The sequence below is a fragment of the Bidens hawaiensis genome, unplaced genomic scaffold (assembly GCF_021521415.1).
Source record: "Bidens hawaiensis isolate Kalapana, Puna unplaced genomic scaffold, B.hawaiensis_p1.1 tig00008633_1, whole genome shotgun sequence".
Classification (NCBI taxonomy): Eukaryota; Viridiplantae; Streptophyta; class Magnoliopsida; order Asterales; family Asteraceae; genus Bidens; species Bidens hawaiensis.
In genome coordinates this window covers 1031207-1050580 of record NW_027491622.1, presented here as the reverse complement: position 1 = coordinate 1050580, position 19374 = coordinate 1031207, and the positions used below count along the sequence as shown (strand labels likewise).

General features: G+C 33.8%; 1 protein-coding gene and 1 pseudogene across 2 annotated transcripts; one reads left to right on the top strand and one right to left on the bottom strand.

The window, feature by feature from the left end:
• Positions 1–10165: 10165 nt before the first annotated feature.
• Positions 10166–13004, top strand: LOC143529645 (vacuolar-processing enzyme-like). Its single transcript, XM_077025394.1, has 8 exons — positions 10166–10368; positions 11011–11175; positions 11257–11413; positions 11496–11781; positions 11880–11928; positions 12029–12238; positions 12313–12519; positions 12594–13004. Exons 1-8 carry the CDS (start codon positions 10198–10200, stop codon positions 12774–12776), a joined length of 1428 nt encoding a protein of 475 aa, XP_076881509.1. The 5' UTR covers positions 10166–10197; the 3' UTR covers positions 12777–13004.
• Positions 13005–13799: 795 nt separating this feature from the next.
• Positions 13800–19017, bottom strand: LOC143529644 (protein EARLY FLOWERING 3-like; annotated as a pseudogene). The gene is made up of 5 exons (XR_013134702.1): positions 18829–19017; positions 16709–17296; positions 16166–16242; positions 15382–15764; positions 13800–14529 (listed from the first exon to the last, which is right to left on the bottom strand). The product of XR_013134702.1 is annotated as a protein EARLY FLOWERING 3-like (transcript).
• Between the last annotated feature and the right edge of the window lie 357 nt (positions 19018–19374).

The following is a 19374-nucleotide window of genomic DNA, read 5'->3' as shown; positions in this document are numbered from 1 at the left end:
TTATAGCTTTAAATAATAAAACGAGTTGAGATACGAATAAAAACGGTGAAGGCCAACTCAACACACCCCATGGTGAATCAAGGCATGACCATGCCTAGAACATACGAAGAAAAGACAAAATTCAGGAAGTCATAACATGATGTTAACCAAAATACACCACATGTTGAAAGTACAAGCGAAAAGACAAAATAGAATATTATGAAGCTAAACATGGCCATGTTTTCTTAACACACCCAATGTTGAAAGTACAAGAGAAAAAGACAAATTTGGACTCTTCTAGACTCACCACGGTCGTGCCCAACTCACCACAGTCGTGTTCACTTCCTTGATGTACAATCTGACAATGAGCATTAATTAACACATGACAAAAAGATCACCATGTCCGTGTTTAGCAAAGCACGACCATGTTTTGATGCCCTGATCAGCCTATAAGTTGAATGTTAATCTAGCACATTCAATGGACTTGAAGAAACAATTAATACACTCCACCCACTCACTTTCATCGCCATTAATAATGGAATCATCACATCCATCCAACCTTTGAAAATACAGGAGATTAAGCTCTTGGAAAAAGTCATAAGCATAAAAGACTAGTCATCCAAATTGGTTAAATTGTTTAAATTTGATCATGTTTGTATCTATTACTTTGATGTATAACATTATGTCTACTATTGGCTAAACTTTAATAATGTCATCTTAGTTTATAATGAATCTTAATTGAAGTTTAATAATATTGGTTAAACATGTGACTGGTTTACAAAAAGTAAAGGTTATGCTCACTTGGTGATGAATGTTAAAATATTATTAAGAGATACCCCAAGTGTCAAACTTGACGATAAGTCAAGGAATTGCTAGTCCTGTGAGGCCGTGGTTACCCTTAAAAGAGACACCAAGTACCGAGCTTGATAATAATTAGCCGGTAGGGGTGAGCAAGACATGGTTCGGAACCGCCATAACTGAGGAACCAGAACCGAACCGATGCCTCAGAATCGCTAACGTGTGTTACCTTACGGTTCTCGGTTCTAGTGTTCGCATTAAACAGTTCCCAGTTCGGTCCTGGGTAAAAATGTGGTTCTAGACGTGGAACCGAAGAACCAAAATATTAAAAACTTTTTAATGATATTACCAATTCCCAATTTTTATAGGGTACTTATTAGTCGGCATTCATTTAATTATTCTTTATTCAATTCTTCTTTCTTTACATTCAATACCTAGCAACCAAGATCAATTTTGATTTAGGATTTTAAGGTAATATAATGTAAAATGATATGATCTTCCTTTAATTTATCGCCACAAATAATTTATCTAATTTCATCAATTATATTTTAATAAAAAAATATAATGGATGTTTATACTATAATCTAAATTAATATTTATCATGAAGTAAGACATACAATTATATAAACTTGTTTTGAAAATTGCAAAGATGCACAATCCATTTGATAAATAAAAGACCGAACTGGTTCTAAAACATAACCAATTAGCGAGAACTGACTTAACTGGTTCCGGAATGGAACCAGTTTACTATAATAGGCTCTGGTTCCGGTTCTAAATTTAAGTCATTTTCAGTTCCGGTTTGGTTCCCGCGGTTCTGAACTGTTGCACAACCCTATTAGCCGGGGAACTGCCATTCTTGTAAGGGTTCGGTTGAGAAAAAAACATAAATCCTAATATATGACATGGATTGATATACGTCTATTGATACATCTCATATCCCTTGTAAAGTTGTGTTTATTTAATGTTTTGAGTCTGGTTTAGTTCGTGTTTTGTTAGTCTTTTATTATTTAAGGTTTTGAGTCAAGTTATTTATAGTTATCGTGTTTTAATATCTTTTGGTGTCTTGCATGTTAAACTTAATTCTTTCTATTTTTTCATGCGAAGTTTATGTCCGTTTTGTTCATCATTGGTTACGTGATTGCTTCACTTAGATTTTTTATTTGTTGTCATGTAGATGATGGCTTGGAGAAGCAAGGGAAACAAGTTCTAGAATATTTCTAAGTGTTACTTGAAGTTCAAGAAAGATCAATCAAAGATTGGGCAAAGATTTAACAAGAAATAATAAAAAAAATCCGAAATCAACCCATGGAGGGCGCCGCGCCCCGCTAAGGCTAGGGGCCAAGGCGGCCACCGGGCGCCTAGGCCTTCTGGGCTGCCAAATTTTGCAAGCCAAGCCCATTATGCGTTCTATATATACATCTTTATAACCAATCCGATTCTAAGACTTATTGCAGCCGATTTTGCGAGGGTTTCCAAGGGTTTGAAGGTTATTTGGAGCTAGGAATCAAGGAGGATCATTAAGCTTTCACCCAAGTGTTCAAGGGTCGATTAAGACGGGTTCTCTCGTTCTTTATCTTTGTTCTTGTTCATTATCTTTCATGATGTTTCCTTTTGTTCTTTGGTTTAGTTATTTGATTATGATTATGCTAGGCTAGACTTCATGTCTACCTAGGTTTGATGAACATGTTTGATGCATGATTCTTGCTTTGGATAATTGTTTGATTATGGTTTCGTTTTATTAATAGTAAAGACTTGATTTTGTGTTCATGATGTCATGTTAGCTTATCAAGTTATTTAGGGTTTAGTGTTTCGTAAGATTGCTTGCTTTAGATACTATTAATTAAACCTAATTGATGACTTTGCGGAAATCAATAATACTGATTGCTTAATAATCTAATAAATGTTCTTCGGGATTTCATTTGATTCAGTCAAGGATCCTTGTTAGATGAATATGTTTAGAAATCAGTTTCCATAATCATGTTATCTGTCCATTGCTTGATGATTGTTGATGCATGGTATTCTTACCTAGGTAGATTCCTTCTTTTATTGGTTTCAATCTTGTGTTCAATTGCTTGTTTCTCGTTTACTTGTTTATTTTCTTTCTTAGTTTAATCTTAGTTTAAAAACCCCCTTAAAACATTAATAATAAATAGTCGTGTCGTAAGTCGAGTCTAATTAGTTGATTAACGTAATTTATAGAGTCCTGTGGGTTCGATATTCCGGACTTACTTAGCTTTAGTACAATTGACCGGTTCACTTGCCGGTGTTTTGTGTAGTTGAGTCATAAGTCTAGTTTTTATTACTTGTTTAGTTTAGTCAATATTTGATTGACTGTTTTGAGCACATCATGAATCAAATGAAGTATAAGTAGTAATTAATCATCTTAAAATGGGAATGATTGTAATATTGTGAAAACGGATTGTTGACATTCCTACACTAAAATCGGTTAATTACTTGTCAAGTGAGTGTTCAACATAACCTATTTTAAACAACTTTTGGGTGGTTATTACATGAGTTTTATAATTGTTCAAGAGTTTTGCGGGTTAATACCTGATAACTCAAGGTTAATCCTTTACAACTTAATTAATCTTAATTGGTATTTTAAGTATAATACAAATGTTATTTTACTAGAATATCAAGGACAATTCACTTAGTAATTTAAGGGATTGTCTCATCTTTAAAGTAAGTTATCTTATAAATGCTTCTTACAAACTACTTGCTTAAATAAAATGTTGTTTTAGTGGAGGTCATGAAGTTATGTATACTTGTTTATTTAATTGTCATGGAATGACATGACTTAAGAATAAGGTGTTATTCTCACATTTAATAGCAAGCTCATATCACATGTTTCCCAATTATTGTCAAACCAAGTTAAGAGGAGTTTTAACCAAGATGATATACTTCTATCCTTGATCATCTTTATAAATATATTGAAACAAAAAAAAATTGTCTTTAATTTATGCTTTTAGAATTTCTCTTTAATACTTATTTATCAACCCAAAACCACTAAGATGTGTACTTCTTGTTAAAATAAATACAACTAGCTTGGCTAGGTTAAGTTTGTAAGTTGAGTTATTTGTCCTTAGTATTGAATTACTCCTTTTCTCCTAGGTTTGTAATTAGCTCGAGCCTTAGTGAGATCTGTAACTTAGACATGGACCAAGTGATGAGTTATTAGGGCACGTAGATTAACAACCATGAATTAAAAGCTATCTAGAACCGTTAGGGTTTTCTGGTAAAACTTACCATAGGAACCCAGTTGCCTCGACCTCACCTATGTTTGTCTATTTTTAGAACCCTGGTTTCAACCACATGTTAGCACACGTATCATCTTATGATCGTTAAGTCATCCTACCTAAGTGATTCGCTTTCTTATTATCGTTAGTTCTGTTAAGTTTCACCATTAGTTAAGTTAATTAGTTAAATTTAGTTAGTTTAAATAATTGAGATAAATAAATATATTATTTAGGCAGGAGTTAGATTAGGGTTAATTATCTGAGCCGTTCTCGCGTGTCTTTGTGTTCGATATTCGGACTTCCATTAGACTGTGCTGTTACACGATCGTTACACTTGCCGTTTATGGAAAGTTTAGTTAGGATTATTTGGTTTTATAAATTTAAGACTTAGTGTTGAATTGCAAGAATTAGTTATTAATATTTATATATAGCTTTTCACACACAAGCAGCATGTGTGTCCTCATAATCTGGCATAAGGTACAGTTGCAGAAGAGCACTTTATATCCACCATCAAAATTCAATGATCAAATTCTAATGTTATGCCTTTAAGCAGAAGAGCACTTTATATCCACCATCAAAATTCAATGACCAAATTCTAATGTTATGCCTTTAAACTTTCCCGTCTTCAATATAACTTCCATGTTCTGCACCTATAGTTCCACTTAAAAATCAATATTCTTAGTAGATAAATTTGAGTGAAAACAAAAATGAAGGTATATAAACGAATGCTAATCAACTAACATAAACGAAGGTGAATGAACGAAAACAAACAGACGTTCACGAACGCAAATGAATGAATGATGCCTTCATGAATGCAAATGAATGAATGATGCCTTCATGTTAGTGTTCATCTTCATCCACATATTAAATAAACTTAAATAAACAAACGATAATACTCAAACATAAATGAACGAAAATAGACAAAATTTAAATAAATCATGTCATTGGTACCATTACCTTTCTGCAGCATTTTTTTGGTGACGGACAGGTGAACATGAAATGTTTCTGGACAACTGCCCAACCAAATTATAAAACATACAACTTGGTGATTTGTGTAAAATTTGGATCTCATACAACCCATATGACATGTTCGCCCTATCATCGGCTAACGACTCGTTTGACTAATTTTCACTCTGCCATACAGATAACAAAACCCAAACGCATCAATCATAAAAAAATTTAAAAAAACGAATAAAGAAGAAGGTATAAGAATAATCGTTGCAGCAGCAGAAGGAGTTCTCCTAGTCCATAAAGTTAAAATTCAATAAAGTAACAACATTAGCAAATTGCAACAAGCACAACGGCTAATCTTATATGCATTGTTCTCTCTTATGTTGACCATTGTCATAACCTGGAGTATTATTGGGAATAAAATGCCTATTCTACTGGCCATTATAATAGAGCAGAATTAACCAATGGAATGTAAATTTCCTAATTCCATAAACTACATCAAATCAAAATTAAAAATCACCCTGAAAATTCCAAAATTTTCAACAAAGTAAAATAATCCAAAACTAGCATGTCAAAACCTAATCCCCAAATTTAATTTTGTAAAGCGTAAGCACATTATAACCAATTTGTGAATTTGATTATCAATGATAAAAGTGACGAAGAGGGTGGATATTAATATACAAACTGACGACATTCAATCAATGGACTTTAATATCCAAGCTAAGCATATTTAGGCGTTCTCAAATCCAAATTGGAATTAAAAGAATCCAGCAAATCAATTTGAAAAAATTCAAAATTAAATTGGACACCTTACCAAAATGTATCATCCAAGTTGTAACATACATCTATAAGAAAGGGTCCAAATATGTCACTAAATAATTTATGTAGCAATAGTAAACAACTAAAAACAATGGAGCATAACAATAGTAAAGAACTAAAAAGAATGAAGCATAAGATCGAGCAACTTTAGAAGTAGTAATCACGCTGATGTTAATTGTGGATGTCATTGGAATTTCAATGAACCAAAGTGAATATAAATTCATATTTGTTAGAAGTTAATTTCAGACCAAACAATTATAGCCTCAATCCAGATTGTTGAAGATATAATTAATCAAATCATAGACAAGATCAAACTACAAGTGATGTCTGCTTGGAGAGTATATATATCCTTGGCTGATGGTTCCCCGGCCACAGTCCTGTCTCCTTATTAGCCCAACTTCATGACAAAATTATAACTTGAGCCAATTTATTTGATATTCAATATTCGCATATTTGCTAGGGTTAGAAATTAGAATAATTATCTGTGGTAAAAGAGCTTAACGTACTAGTATAGGTGTTAAGAGATGCTCAAAAATCATATTGAATCGCTGACGGCGAAACGATGATGATTGATGAGAGAAATTGCGAACAATGAGTAGGTTGTGACTATCCATATTTGGTGGAAACTAAGATACTAAGGCTGTGTTAAACCGTTGATTGATGATGTCTCTAATGATTGTAGGAGATGGTTTGATGATTATATTGAATGATTGTATTGAGTGCGCCGGATTGTGAACCTTGGCCGGGAAAGTTGCTGGAGATGTCAATAAAGATGATTTCAAGCATACTTTTAAGAAGTTAAAAGGAATTATCATAAGGTCTTCTACGAGCAAAGTTCAATCTCAAGCAAGCTACAAAATCCCGAGCATACTATGTTTGTTATATAAGTCTTAGACAAAAGGTTGAAGTGATCAAGAAGAACAAGTTTGCTCGTGGGATATTTCCGAGCAAAGTTCGGTTATTTTGGTTATATTATGAAGATTGAAGTATACTTGAAGAATAATTTCTTAGAAAAATATTTTAAGTAAAAGCTTACTCGAAGAAATCTTTGAGCACACTCAAGGGTTACAAGGTCTGCTCGACAAAGACAAAATCTTACTCGAAGACCCAGTTGACACTTATAACAATTTTGAATATGTTTGAATATGTTTTGGCAATCATTAGGGTTTTTAAAAGGTGTCTGGTGAGTCTATAAAAGGGAATACTATGTCATATTTATGACAACAGCTGATTACACACTTTTCTAAGCATACCAAATATCTTGTACAGAAAAGCAACCATACATGACAATCTACTTGACACCCTAAAGATATTTTCTTTTTATTTTCACTGAATATTATGAATGGAAATCTTTTGAGTTTATAGCGTGCTTATTAGTTTTGTGTTATTATGCAACACCCTGACTATTATTGTTTCTACCAGTTTTAATCAGAGGGTTTTCACATAGTTATTTCGTGATCCGTCTTGTCAATATATTTGTGGATTACGAGTTTGTAGTGATAGAATCGATCCTGACAGAAGATTCTTCAATCCCAACTTCGATTTAGTCTCCGTTAATTGGTTCCTCAATCACAAGTTTCACGTTGGGTTTTTCAATCGATTATGTCGCGTCTAAATAGATTTTCATGCATGATTTCAACCGTTTTTAAATACATGATTGCAAGCGCATGTTCAGTCGATTCGATTGTCGGCACAGGTTCAATCGAGTCGATTGCATGTTTTTCGACCAACATATATCGATTAAATAGATGATATTGCAGGCCAAATGCCTATTGGTAGTCAAAAGGAGTAAAAAATCAGAGTTACCAAACACGACTAACAACAATAACTCAACCCAACAAGTGTATTCCGTTCGATATTTAATCAAATGAATACAGATCGAATTCACCTGACTAAACCGATTACATAACAAAAAGATTAAATCAAAATATTAGTTCTTCAATAAAAAGTAATTCGATTATCTCTTGAATTTGATTATGCAAATCATGGCTTTAAATTATAATAACCATAAATAAATAAATAAATAAATAAATAAATAAATAAATCATTAGAAAACCTTCTGTCAATTTGATTTTGGAAAAAAAAATAATAGGTTGATTTAATAAGAGAGAGAGAGACTAATTACTTAAAAAAAAGAAATTGAAAAAAAAAATTTAATAAATACTTTTAAAAAATCACTTATTTTGATAAATAGTTTCTTTCAACCCATTTTGAAAAAACACTCATTCAAGAGTTTTTCACTTTTTGGTAAAAAAAACTTATTTTGATAAAAAGCTTTACTATTCAATGAAGTGATGAACATTGTATTGGTAAATATTTTTTCCACTAACACTAGATAGTATATATATAATTATAAGCTAAATATTTTTTTCACTAACACTAGGTGGTATAGATATCATTATGGGAGAAGTTGATCGTTAAAATGATAATTGATACAACATAATTACAAGCTATCAAATCTTTTTGGAATCCTTAAAAGAGGTGTATGAGATCATATGGGTGTTTATCCTTATTTTTACTCATGTATTGGGAATTAGAATAGGTGTACTAGTAATTGTTTGGTTAGAGAGAGATGTATCTGTAGATATACAACAACGTATTGGTCCTGAATACGCGAGACCTTTGGGAATTCTTCAATCTCTAGAAGATAGAAAAAAAAAAAAAAAACTCTCCATAAAGGCCCCTATCTCTTATTGGGATGGAGTTATCAGTTATGGACTGACGTTGAGAAAGTAGCCAAAGTTCCACAATGATTTTATAAAATATCTTATGAGCTTAGCGGATATCATTGAGTAATGACCCACAACACCACAAATCAACATCATGAGAAATGCTCTCATTGTTTCACTTTATCACCATCTTCAATATATGACAGTTCAGTCATTGAAATATCTTGTAAATCGTTGCAACCTCAAAGCAAATACAAGAACTAGGATCAATAATTTCATGATAATTGGAAATGTATGCTATCACTGTTTCACTTTATCCGGGTTTTATATTAAAAATTACACGCTATGATTCTTGTATACAAAAATTTTATATAACTTTATTACAAAAATTAATAAGAAATGTAAAATTTAAAAAGTCGGTGAATATAAAATATCTATCAAGCCCCTTGTTTCTCTATTAGTCAAGATTAAAATCTCATTTGCGAGTATTGTTCAAATAAACAATAATATTATTATTTCTTGTACTCGAGTTGAAGATCGCCTCATAATAAGTTAACAAATGTTTTATGAGTAACTTATTTTGATCCGTTCTATGATTTGAGTAAATTGGCCTATTGTAGAGCTAGAGTAGACACAAATACACATGAATAAAATATTTGTTTCATGTGAATTAAGTTATCTATTGATAGACTGACTTAAATAATAGAATATGTTTTTTTTAATTCTATTTCATTATTTAATTAAAATAGTAAATAAGGACAATAAATATAAAACACATCAAATGTGCATCTATTTTAAACATTAAACGTGAGACATGTTTTAGACTTGAAAATCATTATTGTTAAACATAAAACATGAAAAATATTTTAGAGAAAAAAAACAATTTATGTAGTCTTTTTCATGGTTAAAAATTCATTTTCATGACTTTTATATAATATCACAAAACTCTAGCCCTTAAATCAAGATGATCTTTAGAATATTCATTGTGTCCCCACGCTTCATACCTCATAGTCATGACTCATGAGGGACCAAACTGTCATACGACCAAAACTAAGGCCCCTAAAGTAATTATAAATTACAATGATTTGAAGCTAATGGCTAAGATTTGGGTTCACAAACTGGTTTAATACTCTAAATCAGTTTATGATTTTTTTATTTTTTTTTTCAAGTTGAAACTGATTTCTTGACCAAATTATAATTAGCTCTTTACCGCTTCTTGATCGACATATGTTCGGTTAACTGGTTTGGAACCAATTTAAGTGAAGAGAAATACAAATAGTTTCAAACCTAGAGTCTCAATCAGTTCTAAATCGGTTTCTACATAATCAGTTTCGGGTCGGTTTCAGTTTGATTTTCGGTTCGGTTAACTAGTTTTTTTTTGTCACCTCTACTTGAGAGCTTATGGTCTAAGGTTATAAACCTTTCTCAAATGATATGTTTATTTCTTGATGATGTTTTTAATTAAGTCAGACACGTGGAGTCAAAATCAGTATAAACACTTTATATCTCGTCTTAAGAAGAGTCTCTCAAAACATTATTAAAAGAAAAACAGAAAAAGAAAAACAACAACTAAAAATTATAAAAATCTATTTGAAGCATAAGCATTAACCGGTTGTACCGAATAATCTGCAGCATAACTCTCTGATTGGTGCCGTAGTGGCCATACACATATCATCTATCTCTCTTATATATATGCACACACTGTTTGTATTGTAATTTGTAAATATTAAGAGAATATTGTGAAGATGCATCGTCACCTGATCACGCTAATTGTTCTATCGATCATGGTGTTAGTCAACGGGCGTGAACTGGCTGATGATTTTATCCGGTTGCCGTCGGAAAAGCATGACTCCGTTGGTACCAGATGGGCGGTCTTGATCGCCGGATCTAACGGTTACGGGAACTACAGACATCAGGTGATCATTACTAAAATTCATGTTACATGTTTTTTTTTCTTTTGACTTTTTTTTATTGGCGAATATGTTGCGTGTTTTGTTGCTACTTGATCATGGTTTTCAAGCTTCACTATGATCGGTCGGATGATGTCATAAATAATTTGAGAGTTATATATAGATAATTAAAACAAAATATAAACTTTTCAATGACATGGAAAATACGTGTAAGATTACTGGGGGAAATATGTTGAACGTTCGAAAACATTTATTCCGTTGGGATTAATCCCGGACAAATAATAGTAAATGAGATTTTGGGAGAAAAAAAAATAAAAAAGTTGAAATCCGAATGGTTCGGTCCACCGATCCAACCAGGCAATTGGCTGGTTTAAATAAGCTCAACCGAACCGGTTATGTATCTGGTTCTCAGTCTCGGCCTGGTTATGAGACTAGTGTAATTGATGGAAATTAAGACAGAAACACTAAAAAAAAGGTTAGGATGTAGGAAATAAATTGTAAATTATTTTTAATAAAATTTATATATTATGAGTTCATGATTACATATAGCAATTTCTTGCCTATATTAATTTCTCTAGCTAATAGCAATTCATGGTCTGTTTTTGACTGTACTAAATTTATTGAAGTACCATTCTTTGTTTGCTACAGGCTGATGTATGCCATGCATATCAAATCCTGAAATCCGGTGGCCTCAAGGACGAAAACATTGTTGTATTCATGTACGACGACATCGCCTACAATCCAAATAATCCCAGACAAGGAGTCATCATTAACAGCCCGGATGGAGATGATGTGTACCATGGAGTACCAAAGGTTTGTGTTCCACACTTACCAATTTACAACTACCAAAATTTAATAATTTTGTTTCTGACGTGTCACAATTGCGTGAGCCAGGATTACACCGGGGATTATGTGACTGTTGACAACTTTTTTGCTGTTTTGGTTGGAGATAAAACTAAAGTTAAAGGCGGAAGTGGCAAGGTTGTGGACAGCGGTCCAAATGACCGGATCTTCATTTACTACACGGACCACGGTGGTCCCGGTGTGCTTGGTTAGTGACAGATTTTTTTAAAAACTGAAATATCTATATCAGTTTACTGATATTTTGTGGCAATTTTTGTAAATGTTATCAGGGATGCCAACAAATCCTTACTTGTATGCAAATGATCTTAATGATGTATTGAAACAAAAACATGCTTCTGGAACATACAAAAGCTTGGTGTTTTACCTCGAAGCCTGCGAGTCTGGAAGCATATTTGAGGGTCTTCTTCCTCAAGGTTTAAATATATATGCAACCACCGCCTCTGGCCCGGATGAGAACAGCTGGGGTACGTATTGCCCTGGGGATTATCCTAGCCCACCACCCGAGTATTCCACGTGTTTGGGTGACTTGTATAGTGTCGCCTGGATGGAAGATTGGTATGTCAAATTACCATTATACCCTTTAACTAATTTAGCAAGGGTACTCATTTGTCGTATCCCTCTTGCTTATTAATTGATTCTGTTATTGCTTACAGTGATGTACATAACCTGCGAACAGAAACGATCAAGCAGCAGTATAAACTGGTAAGAACATGAGTTTGGTTTCTTAAAATGACAAACGCAGAGTGTTTTTAATGAATAATAGTTTACTCATTTAGTGTCATTGATTTATTAATTTTTGCAGGTTAAGAAAAGGACCGCAAGTGATAACTCTTATTATGGATCACATGTGATGCAATATGGGGACTTGCCACTTAGCATAGATAATCTTTACATGTATATGGGTACAAACCCTGCGAATGAAAATTTAACTTTTATTGAAGAAAACGCCATATTTCGGTCACCGAAAGCTGTTAACCAACGTGATGCTGATCTTTTACATTTCTGGCATAAGGTTTGTTAACCCGAGCTTTATTATTTCCTTCTTTATTCGTCATTCACTTCATTAATCTATAAATATTGTGACAGTATCAAACGGCTCCAGAAGGTTCTGATAGTAAAACCGAGGCTCAGAAAAAGTTTATGGAAGCAATGTCTCACAGAATGCACATAGACAGCAGCATACAACTCATTGGCAAGGTTCTGTTTGGTTTAGAAAAGGGTCCCGAGGTGCTAAACACGGTTAGATCAGCTGGAAAGCCTTTAGTTGATGACTGGACCTGCCTTAAAACATTTGTAAGCCTATAAACCATCTCTCTTGGTTTGGTGTTGGAAGCAAACTTTTTACATATTATGTTCGTGTTGTGTAGGTGAGGACGTTTGAGACACATTGTGGATCCTTATCACAATACGGTATGAAACATATGCGGTCCATTGCTAATTTGTGCAACTCTGGAGTTACGAATGAGCAGATGGCTGCTGCGTCATCACAAGCTTGTGTCACCTTCCCCTCAAACCCTTGGAGTTCACTTAGCAGAGGTTTCACAGCATGATGTTCTTGATTCTTCAAATATTGGTCGACCCGTATGCTTAAATCTGCCAACTATCAAATATATGTATATGTTGTTACTTGTTAGTCTTCAATCGTGCATAGCTTTATATTTATATGCATGTATATCGTCTGTATGGAATATTATAATCAGTTATATGCTCCTGCATATGTATATTAAAAAAATCAGTTGCAGTGCCATAATAAGATAAATATAAGTGATTATGCACCCAAACATTGAACTCCTTTTCAGATCGACATGTATCTTAAACAATTGGCTTGTGACATACTCTGCTATCATATCATGCCTTTTGGTGTACTAAGATCATTATCTTCAATTTTACTGAACTTCAAATATCACCCATTTTAAGAATTAGTTGATTTGGGCAAATGTAATACGTATATTGGTTATTTTGGGTCAAGCTCAAATTTGGGTTTACTTTAACTAGAAAACAGATCAAAGAGGACAAATATAATAAAATTTGTTGACGGAAAGGTCCAAAGGGGTTAGTATCATCATGACGATTGTTTGTCTTCACCACCCACTCGACGCTCTGTATCCGCCATCCCGACAACACCTCTTAGTCATACCCACTGCCACCACCACCGCTGCAGCCAACTTCACCTTAGTAATCTAGTTATTTATGCATCTTATGCATGAATGTGTGTGATCCAGTGTATGTATGTGTAAATATATATGCCATATGTGGGTATGGCCCATTTCCATCCAAACTCATTTTGTTCATACCCGTGACCGTAACCACTGCCCACTTAATTTTAGTTTGCCGGACTTATGGGCCGTTTTATTAGCCTCTTAATGGTTAAGTTTTAGGGACATGCTAAATGATTCCGAGGCTACCTCTTAATCAATTTAGGTCTCTTAATGATTTAGTAAAAGATTTCGAAACAACCCCGTAGCCTTATATAATGACAGACCTGGAACAAAAAAGTTGCTTAATTTGAACCAAAATATAAAGCAAGCATTCCATCATGTGTAAAGCTTCAAAACAATGCCTACAACAAAAACTTGAAGCAAGCATGCTTACATACATATAAAACAATGCCTACCACTTTATGTCATACTCTTTGCATACATACATACATACATACATACATTTATATACATATACATACATTCTGTTGTATTTAACAATCACGGCATTAAGACAGAAGTTACAATCACAGAAGCACAAAGTACAACACCAGCCGGTCTTCCAACACAAGCGCAATCTAACCCGAATCATGCTGCTTTCTTTCCTCTTGTATGGACTGGAAAATCCTTGCAACAGATGCAGTTGCTGACCGTGCATTATGAGGTACAACTCTAATAACACGAGGCAGGCCCACTGTTTCAACAACCCGAGGTGGTTCACAGGCAGGACAGGAAGGAGGAGGAGAGGTTGGAAAAAGAGGAAGGGCGTTTTGGTCTTTTGTTTTATCGCTTTGACTGCTTGCGGTACTGGCTTGGACCTCGGTATATTTAGAAGAAATATTAACATTATTCATGACAGTGTTTGGAACGACTGCACGCCCGTTTTTCTCGGTTTGAACGTTCGTTGAGCCTTGGTTGAAGGGCTTGATTGGCTCGACTGTGGTGGAGCTTGAGACCAATGTGTTAGCCATTTGCATACCGTAAGAAGGGAAGTAGCCATGGCTAGCCGGGAGTGGGGTGAACGGGTTAACCCCTAAGTACCCTTCATAATAATGATGGTGATGATGATGTGAAGGTGATGCACCATAGCTTGGCATATTATATCCTGCTTAGTATTCAAAATTTTAAAAATTAGCTTGTTAAAATCACAAAGCCAGCATACCGTATATTGAGGTCCTTAAAACTTATTTAAACTTGTGTTCGTAAACGTTGTTTTTTAAAATTCACAAGTACATGTATTTAAACAAGTTCAGTGACTTCAATTCTCCAAAACTGGTCTAAAAATTAGGGGTGTGCATGAAACTGGAAAAACCAATCCCTGACTGATGTAACTGGACCTAAACAAAAACAAATGGTTTGGTTTTATGTTTTCGTAAAAACCGATTTTTCGTTTGGCTTCAGTTTTGCATGTAATTAAAACCAAAAAAGCTGAACCGAAATTATGGAAATACAATTTGGATGTTGGGTAATTTATAAGGACTTGATAAATAGTGTAACCCAAATATTTTAGCCCAAATGTATAATAATCAATTAATCATTAAATAACAAGATTTAGGCCGCATTCTTAATCATGGGCCAAATTCTTTTTTTTTTCGGTCCAAAGATTTAAAGTCCAGATAGTAAAAAGCCCAAAACCAAACTGACTCAAACCAAAAAAACCTAAACCTAACGGTTTTCAAAACTTAAAAAATGTATAATAATCAATTAATCATTAAGTAACAAATTAATTAGGCCAAATTTTTTGTTCAGCCCAAATATTTCAAGCATAAATAGTAAAACCAAAAAAAATGGAAACAGAACGGTTTTAAAAACTAAATAACCGAATTTCCGGTTTTCGGTCCGGTATAAGGCCAAAACCGACCCATCCCCCAAGTAAAAGTTTCTATAAAAATCGCAAACATTAAAATAAAGAAGGCATGTAGTTGAGGAAAAAAACAAAAGTCAAAGAAGACTTTACCAGGCCCAGGCATGGAACCAAGAGGACCACATCCACCATAAACCGGGTTCATGAACCCAGGAGCAGGGTATGGTTTGTAAACAAGTCCTTCAGATGGAGACATAACAGGAATCAACCACTGGGGTTAAAATTCCAAGAGCCCATATTTTGATCAGACGGCAACGGGTGCCCGCCAAACGGTCTGCAGTTTGTTGTCTGACTGCCATTTTGCACAGAAGATAGAGACACCTTGCCAACGGCATTCTCGGCTGAGAATTCCATGTCGTCGTTCGATTTCTCAAGGTCTTTTATGTTCTTAGGCGTATCGATTGTGGATTTCGTAATATACTCTATTGGGATTTTCTTGATTGGAGATACTTTTGGTGGCCATTTTATAAATTGTACTTAATAAAAATGGGAAAAATATGAAATTTTAAATGTTTTTGACTTATATGAAATTGCCATAAAAGAAAAACGCTAAACATAGGTGGTTAATCATAACCCTAAATTGATTCATAAAGACCCATTTTTTTAAATATTAACTATAAAATAGTTGTTATACATAGTTAAAAATTAAATTACTATTAGATTAGTAATTTACGTAACTAAATTTGACACGCTAAATGCTTAAAAAAAGCACAAAATGTTTTCCGGGTCAACCAACCGTACCAAAATTTCCATTTTGACCCGTTACCCAGCCAGTTGACCCGCCACCTCTAAGCAAAATGGTAAGATGGCCCGACAATTTTGACTGAAAGAATTGTATGAGAAAAAGAGTGATAATTCAGGGATATTAGTTAAAAACAAAATAGGTAGTTGACTCGACTTACCTTTATCAATCTGTGGAGCTCAAACACTTGGACAGCAAACACTCTTTGTTGGCTGCAAACAAATGTAAACAAAATGAGACGCGCTCAAACACAGTCAGCGTATTATAGGAACTTAGGGTTTTTTAATCTATTCACAAAGGACACTTTCTTGTAAACTTCAAATTAAAGTCGCATATTTGCCCATATAAAATGAGAAAAATAAATAAATAAAATTGATGGCAAATTAAACTGAGCATCAATGATTTTGTTAGTTTGAAACCAACAAATTTAACAAATAATGTAGACTAAGAAGAGAAAGGTGCAAAACTGACCCAAAACATTATCCCTAATAAAGTTTTCAAATTAAATTTCAGTCATAATATTTCCCAAGTTGGTTACTTTTTTAGAACTTCTAAAGTTATGCAAACTAACCAATATAAATACTTCCATTCAAGATCAAATGACCTGGTAACATGCCAAAAACAATGCTGTAAGTCTGTGACGTCAAACCCTAAAATTTGATGAAGAAAAGAACTTACTTGACAATAGCTCTTCTTGCCTTCCAAAAATGTTTTTGACCAATAATCCCGACAACGTCATCAGGAGATATATCAACTCCGCAAATCGAATCAACCATCGAATTCTCTGAAACCGCATCACCATCATTAGGGCTTCTCAAACCTTCTTTTTGAACTTCCCTTAACAGGACTTGCTTTAGACGCCTCGTTTAACACACTATCACCCCACAAAGTGTTATCTGCCTGCGAGTCATCTCGACTATCCCTTACATTCCTCCTATTATTTGTCTCCTTCAATGAAGCTTTAATATTTTGTCGAGGCGGTTGATTTGAGGTAGATACAGCAAATTCTTGAGGGTTCTCTTTTTGAAACTTATTATTGTTTTGTTTAGCATTGTGATAGTTTTCCCTATTTTGATGATTTTGACTTGTCCCAGATTGTTGGTCAAAGATTGGAACCGTAAAGTCGTCTTATTCTTGTCTCCTTTTATGTTCTTGTTGCACACGGTGGTTGTTGAAATCGGATTGGCGAGCTTCGGGCTTCCTGATTGGGTGATTTGAAGAAGATTGTTGAAATGAAGAATACGTGCCCCTTTCATTCATGGTAATCTAAATAATATGAAAACAATTAAATTATTGGTCATCATTCAAGTAATTTAAGGATTTCCCGCCCATAATGTGATTATTAATTTGACATAACTGAACACTAAATCAAGTTATCAACTTGTTCTATATCCCAATATGTGTATAATGTAAGACTAAGTTAAAAACCTGTGTACTAAACGAGTTAAATTAAGGAAAAATTAAATGGTTATAATGAAGATGTAGGAATTATAAAACAATATTTTAAGATAAGATATGATTGAAATTGCGCATATGTTACTAACTAATAATTTAATGTATACAAAGTTAAATATCTCACATAAGTTACTATCTTGGTTTTAAATTGTGCTATCCATTATGCCCAAAAATCTGACGGGAGATGCGTAATGCGAGCGCATCACGTATTTGATGCGCTCATTATTTAAAAAATACTAAAGTATTGAAACATGGCTAAAATATACGCATCCTGTTGTCCCATCAAGCTAAATTCAAAACAAATGAGTATCTAATTTTACTGTATGCATTTAATTGTAAAATCAACATCAAAATTTTATTCCTTAAACTAATAAACAACTACTATTAGTATTATAGACTCTATCACTTATATCATATAAAACAACAAAAACAGTACTCATCATCATCATCATCATCATCATCATCATCATCATCATACTCAGTATATCCCACCAATAGCAAAGCTATGGTAGGGTCTGAGGAGGGTAAGAAGTAGACAGCCTTACCTCTACCCCGTAGAAATAGAGAGGCTGCTTCCGGTGAGACCCCCGGCTCGATAGTAGTTTTGCATCAAGCCTTGGACATAAGGCACATAACACTCAACCATCGGGACACCGGCCGATTTGTGCATGTACCCTTGTCTTTTGGCTATTAACGCCACCACATGATGCCTGATTAACCTTCCGTCACTTTTAACGTTATTTTCACGAGATTAGTAAAATAACGTCAAAATTAGTGCAATTTCAATTTTTCCCACTCGAGGGTTCACACATATATACATTATATGTGTGCGCCGCAAGCAGGGCAAGGCAACAAAAACAGTACTACAAATTGATATAACAGTTCCAGCCCATTTATCCATTAAAAAGCCTGGCCCCTTAATAAAATTTAGACAAAACCCTAAAATAACTTCCAACATCATAAACTAATCGGTGGACCCACAATTTTCATACATAACATGCAGTGTTATAACAAACTTATAAATATTTAGAGGCATCAATCTCAACTAGTTTACTTATTAAATCTCAAATGAGTCAAATAAATAAAAATAGATAAAAGTAAAACGGTTTGATTAAAAGTCACCCAAAGTGTATTTTAATCCATGCAACCTCCTAGATAATTTAATACAATCCACATTTATAGTATCAATTTGAGTCCTTTTGTATACCGTTTTTGAAGGGTGATCCTTTAGGCAAAGTCAAGCATTGCAGCAACATTTAGGTAGGCAATAAATACATATATGGTCGGAAAGGAATCGACACGCATAACTTCAAACCAAAGCTAAAAATTTATATGTAACCGACCGGATTTGAAGAGGAGGGGAGGCGAGCAGCATTGAAGGTTTGTGAAGGGATAGTGAGTTGTTCATAGAGAGCCATTTTGTTTCTAGGAGGTGCCCTTGGACCTCCTTTGTCTGTGTCATTCACATGAAGCCTTGGAAACATTGGCCCCATTTTTTTATCATCATCTTTCCCTCTTTTCATTCTCACCCTCTTCAAAATTCAAATAACAATAACAATAACAACCTTACTATTATGACCTATTCTGCCTTGATAATAACAATAATAATAATAATAATAATAATAATACTTACAGAACAAGAATCAATAACCCTCAAATTGAAGATTCCTCCAACGAACAACAAAATTCAACTTCAAGAAACCCTAAATTGCGAATTGGTTTTTTTTTTTTTTTTGAATTTGAATAAAAACGCAAGCGTAAATGATGAAATTGATAAAGATGAATCTGAGTTTGTTGATTCTGGAGGGTTGATATTATTTGGTCAGAAGATGAAATTAGTAGATATAATAATTTTAGGGGAAAAGAAAAGGTTTGATGAATGAAATTAT